We start from the raw sequence: 6119 nt of genomic DNA on the forward strand, positions 1-6119 counted from the left end.
AAATGTTTATTGGAATATTCTGTTGTATATTTGTAATACAAACGCCCCGCTGTGAGCCCCACTCAGACAAGGCTGTACAACCTATTCCTTCACTCATGTATGTGTGCACTGTCTCTAGGAGCATGGCATCCCAACGGACATGGGTTACGCAGTGGCACCACACCACTCGGGTGTCTACCCAGTTCACAGCCAGCTTTACGAAGCCTGGAAATCAGTGTGGGGCATCAAAGTGACCAGCACAGAGGAGTACCCCCATCTGAGGCCTGCTAGATACCGGCGTGGCTTCATCCACAATGGAATCCAGGTTGCCTGATGAGTTTGGAATTAAAAAGCAGGATTTGTTGAATTTTGAGACATTTTGCTATAGAATTCTAATGAATGGTCTTTGATCAGAACTTGCATTCTGGCAACATTTTCTTCACAGTGAACATGACTTCAGCTGATTCATTACACACAGCTTCAGTGAAAGCAGTCATATAAGAATAACAATCAAGCAAAAAGTAGATGAAGGTTAGAGCTGGGAGACATAATATGGGTAAAACTTCATCATGTGCTTCTCCAGCTGTGAGGAGAATTGGATGGTACAAATGTTACATAGATCACATTTGTTTACTGAGTCACTTGTCATTGAGTCAGTGTGGTTCTGTCTATTAAAACATCTGTCGGCAGGTCCCAGAACACGACCGGTAAAGAAACGGCTAATTAATAACGCCCAGATTTATGAACGTGTGTTGCATAACCTTAATGATGACCATGTGCTTTTAGGTGCTGCCCAGACAGACATGTGGTCTCTTTATGTAGCCGTTAGCATAGCTAGCTACTAACTTGCCTCACACATAGGCAACTACATTTTAAACAGACAAACTAACATTTAAAAACATAAGTATTAAGCATGTACTTACTACAGAGAGCTAGACCCACCGCTCCCTGCCTGTAGCCGCTCCCTGCCTGTAGCCGCTCAATGCTGATAGTCATTAGCTTTTCTCCACACAGGTGTGTGGCTGCAGGAGCCCACATGAGCACCTTTGAAGGGGACAAAGGCTCGACTTGCTGTAGCCGTTAGCATAGCTAGCTACTAACTTGCCTCACACATAGGTTACTGCATTATAAACAGACAAACTACATTTTAAAACATTATAAATATCAAGCATGTACTTACTTCAGTGAGTGGATGACGGACTGTAGGAATAGATCCTTTTTTCCAACAGGAGCTGTGAAACAAATCCAGCATTGTACGCACCCTCGTTTGAAATGCACATACGTATGAATGCTGAGGCAGTGTTTCTTGCGCTTTTGTCATGGAACAGGCAGGAACCTCCACTGATCAGCACAAAGAGCTGGAGTGAGGCTGATTTCCACCCCAGCTTAACAGGCTTGTTACACCAAAACCATAAAGATTATCACAAAAATAACTTCACTTTATGAATCCCAAGGCTTCAATGAGCAGCTGGTGTGAGTTTTATGCTTGAGGATTGAAATTTGTGGCCACAGTCACGATTTAAAAATGCCTATCCCTCTGTGATTTTACCCAGAAGTCAGAGAGTATTTTCCATTGGAGTGAATAGGAGGATTTCTGGAACTCTCTGTGCTTTGAGGCAGATACAGACTAAAGTGTAGTTTTGATGGTTTAGCCAGGCACATCGTTGGTAAGAAGACAAGTATGACTACAAACGAGTGAAGAAAATATGTTGATAGAGTGAAAACTGTGGCTGTAGTGACGAGTTAAAGAGAAAAGTTCTGGTGTAAGAAAGCGTCTCTCTACACTCCAGCTGTGACATCACCCACTCAATCAGATGCAACACACACTAATGGAAGAGCTGAGAATTCCTCAAAACCCACCCTATACTTAAACTGCTATAACTCAGAATCTGTTAAAGATATCAAAAAGCTGAACAATACATTAATAGTTGAAGATTGTTTTGTAGTTTAAATGGTGTCTGTAGCTTAAAGTGTGTTGAAGTAGTTAAAGCTGAAAGCAGACAAAGCTGAAGAGGATTTGAAATGCTTCTTCCATTCATTTGAATGGGAAAAAAAAGTTGAAAAAAAAGCTTAAAGGTCCATGCACATGCAAAATTCACTTTTTGGACATTCTGGTACGTTTATTTGACTCCCTGGGTCATATTAAGACACTCCTGGTGTGTTAGAAGTACGCCCCCTACTTATTTCACATTTTTGAGAGTTTATCCAATCCGGTTCAAGAACCATCGTTTCAAATTTGGCGGCCTGGATACGTCTGCATTTGCGCTGACCAATCACAGAACCAGCTTCGCCCCCCCCCAGTGAAACCTGGACCCCTAAATGTACACAGACAAAAGAAGAAGTCACTCACTGCGCAGTCTACCATAGGAGGTGGCGCTAATGCACCTTTCAGTTGGTTGCCACCCGTCAAGTAAAAGACAAAAGAAGAAGTCACTCAGGTTGAAGAAGCGCCCACTTGCTGCTTCACCAAACGTAAGTACATGCTTGATACTTATTTGATGTATGTACTCCAGAAGTTTCTCTGTTTATAATGTAGCTTCCCTCCTGTGTAAGGAATGCTAATTGCTAGAACCGTTGAATCTAACAACTACATCGACAGAGAGAGACAGTGTTTCAAGGTGTTGCCACGCAATTTGGATGAGTCCAAGCCTCTCCAGCATTTGTCCGGTTCGAATCGTATGATATATGGTACTGAGGTCATTCACTCAGCTCACATTATAGCTGGTAGCGCAATAGTAGCGCAGCTTTAGCGGCTAGCGGCTAGCGTTAGTGGCTAGCGCTAAATTGTGAGAGTCAGCTGTGTTTCTAATTACTACCGAGCCTGTCGTGTGTATGTTGTAGCCCGAGTAGACTCGTGAATTTGGGTTATTGCAAGTTCTATCTAAGTCCAACATGTGTGTTGTTGCTTATCTAGTCAGCTAGTTTAGCTGTAAACGTGACATGTTTTTTATACAGGTTGACTCATGCCAGCTACTGAAACGCGAGGAGGTCACTTCTCAAACTGACATGCGCCTACCTTGTAGAAGAGTAAAAGAGTGCTCACCTCAGGAGCAAAGGTATGTATGTACATTTAACAGCAGTATAACCATTTGTTGGCCAATATGCAGTTTTATTTGACAGAGATTTTGCATTTCACATTTCAGTAGTTGTGGTATTCATATTCTGATCTATATTATTGTCTATGTATTTACTCTGTATGCAGTTGGTCAACTTATTTTGATATTTTTTAGTCTGTTGACGGGTAATTTGTAACTCTAGTGGTTTGGAGCACATTATGTGGAAAATGTGATGGAGACCATCTTCAATAAAGTCCTGCTGGACTCAGGTTATTCTATGGAGGACCTTGCAAACATCCCTGTCCTACCGGCCCTCTGAGCAGAATTTAAGCAACCTGACAGAAAGGAGGTCATTAATTAATTAACCTGACCTACATGTGAACTTAACTCCCTCCTTTGAAGAGCCTCTACGTCCTCTTCAGTCCCCAGAGATAAGGGACCCTGAATCTTTCTCCACCACAGGAGACTGGTTTCTATCACAACAGGCACCAATTAGCGCCAACATCTCAAATGTCTATATCAAAGAACCATGAGTCCACTTTGTTGATCTACCTGTAAATCTCACAGGATTCCACCTCTGCTTATCATGCCAAAAGGACAGGCTATCACAATTATCACTGAGAAGCTGCCTCTCCCAGAACTGGGACCACCAGCCATAAAATGTGGAATGTGCTCATCAAGAGAACGAGAGACTTCATTTGGACACAAGTTCTGGTTCAGATGCACCAGAACTTTCAACTTCCATGAAACAGATGTCATTGTATTCTGTGGACAAAATGTTTTCATTTGATATTAGATTGGTTTCTGTGTGATGTTTAATGCCTGATCTACAGATTTGCCAGGAAATTCCTAGAGTTACAAAGGGACTCCAACTCATCACCCTGCTTTCCTTTGTGTGAAGGGACAAAGTGTAAATACAGATACTTACCTTCTTCTCTTCTTTTAATCTGTGCAACATACACATAGACTATGTCCACCAGCTACAATTAGGTATCCTCATTATTGTATTACATTTTAAGTGTTACAATTGTTTAATTAGTAATGTCCAGATTAGGTCATTTATAATTTGATTTTGCTTGCATTTATTATTCGTGTATGTTTTAGTGTTTACTGGCTGTTACATAAGACAAGACCAGTCATGATGAATAACATTTCATTTGTTAAAGCGTTTTAAGGGACCACATAGAAGACCTTAATATTCTATGCATTTAATATTGCTGTTTAACCATTCTGACGTCTCTGCTTATTTGAGTGTCAAAGTGATCGTTACACGTGTATTGTGTTATGGTGTGATGGAACTTTGAGCTTGATGAAAAGAGGAAAGCTTAGTTATCCCAGATTTAGGAGCGATCCAAATCAAATAGTTTGATTCGTGATCTGAAGAGGTGGAACTCTTCAGATCACGAATCAAGTCATTTCTCCGCTCTGCAGTGACCACTGCCCCTGGGGTATTTAAACCAGTGACACCCTAGTGGAATCGGATTTCCCTCTATCTTCAAACTTCTTTCACCTTTTCTTTTTGCGTCGCATTACTTTTCTTTAATTTTCCTTTGTTCTTAAATTTTGTAAACCTAAGTTAAACTTAGAAACACAAACGAACAACGATTTTTGTTACGTTAGAAAGTCATCAAGAAACTCTGAGAAACTGAAACTATTGCAACCAGTCCTTAATTGACTCGCTATTTTTGATCGAACTAATTAAATTAGATTCCAGCCCGTTTCCTTTTTGGGCTGGTTTAAGTAGCGCTGACGCTTGGAAACACCTTGGAAAGTCCAGCCTGGCTGACTGTTACTTCGCTGACCCCGAGCCTTCATCATCACCGCGGGCGACGATTCCTGGCCCAGAGGCCGTGGCACCTGGACCAGAGAGGGCACGCCTGCTCAACCAAGCCGGTAACGGGAGACGCTGCACAGCGGCTACAGCTCAAAACTAAGGCAAGACGAACATCTCTAATCCTCTGAGAATTCTGGTGTTTCTCAAAGCACTAAAATTGAACATTCCAAATTCATTAGTGGTCCTTAGATTTGAATTAGTTAGAGACAAATACTCTTTTCGCTTGATCAAAGCCATCACACACTCAGGTCTTGACCATTCTTGGTGTTTTTACTCATTTATTCATTCGCTGTTCATCATCTCATTCTGATCGTTCTCTCATTTTCTGTCTTGTTTATTTGAGTATTTCCATATCATGTTATTCATATATTCAGAAGTGTTAGATTAATAAAACATTAAAAGGAATCTGGTTTTGTGTGCATTGTTCTTCAGATTTAAGCAGAGGTTACTGAACCGCGACAAGAATTCACGGCATAAGAGACTGATTTGGTTTTATCACAAGAAAGTTGTTATTGTTGTTCATAACTGGTAACTCATTGAATTGACATCTGGCGTTGGCTAGATTGATACAAGCGTGGTTTCAGCTTTAAAACAAACCTGGTGCCCCAACTTCAAGGTATATTAATGTTTCTGCATTAATATCAAACTATTAATAATTTGAATCCGCTATATTAATGTCATGCTAAGATTTAACAAACCAGCACTATGAAAGCTAAGTTGAAAACGTGTTTGCTCCAAACAACATTAAAACTGATCTAACTACCTCTATTTATTGTTTAGATCTGTAAAGGTTGTAAGATACATAGGAAATACTGGTCATTTCATTAATCTGCTATTCTATTCTTTATACCTTCTAGAGTGGTGTCAAGGAAAACGGCTGCATCCTCCATCTGTACAGCAGCTGCACTGCTTCCGATGTCTTTCAAAACAAAGATCTTCACATCTCCCCAGCCAACTGCCCATGACTGTACCTGTTCCACTCCAGAAACTATGCTTTCAACATAACTATGAATCCTACCCGTTCATTTTGTGGTCTGCACATTGAACTGTGAAGATAACTTATCCAGCATTATAGTGCTGGTGCATTGGTTAAAAATAAAGTTGGCTTTGACTATTGCTGTTTCACTGAACTATTTTTTGAGGGAAAACAGACAAATGTTTTATAATGTTTCAACTTTTATTGAGGCATTGCCACGAAAACAATAATTTAGGTTTTTCACAGGTGGTCTAAGTCCAACATAGGTGCCTTG

General features: G+C 40.7%; 1 protein-coding gene across 2 annotated transcripts in view; it reads left to right on the plus strand.

The window, feature by feature from the left end:
* The window catches only part of ndst2a (N-deacetylase/N-sulfotransferase (heparan glucosaminyl) 2a), a 31535-nt gene that overhangs the window by 19054 nt on the left and 6362 nt on the right, over positions 1-6119 (plus strand). For both annotated transcript variants that reach the window (XM_055502453.1, XM_055502452.1), the window contains exons 5-6: positions 119-304; positions 766-785. In XM_055502453.1, the coding sequence (XP_055358428.1) occupies positions 119-304; positions 766-785 (206 nt within the window). The remainder of the gene's footprint in view (positions 1-118; positions 305-765; positions 786-6119) is intronic.

Source organism: Betta splendens, chromosome 15 (assembly GCF_900634795.4).
Source record: "Betta splendens chromosome 15, fBetSpl5.4, whole genome shotgun sequence".
NCBI lineage: Eukaryota > Metazoa > Chordata > Actinopteri > Anabantiformes > Osphronemidae > Betta > Betta splendens.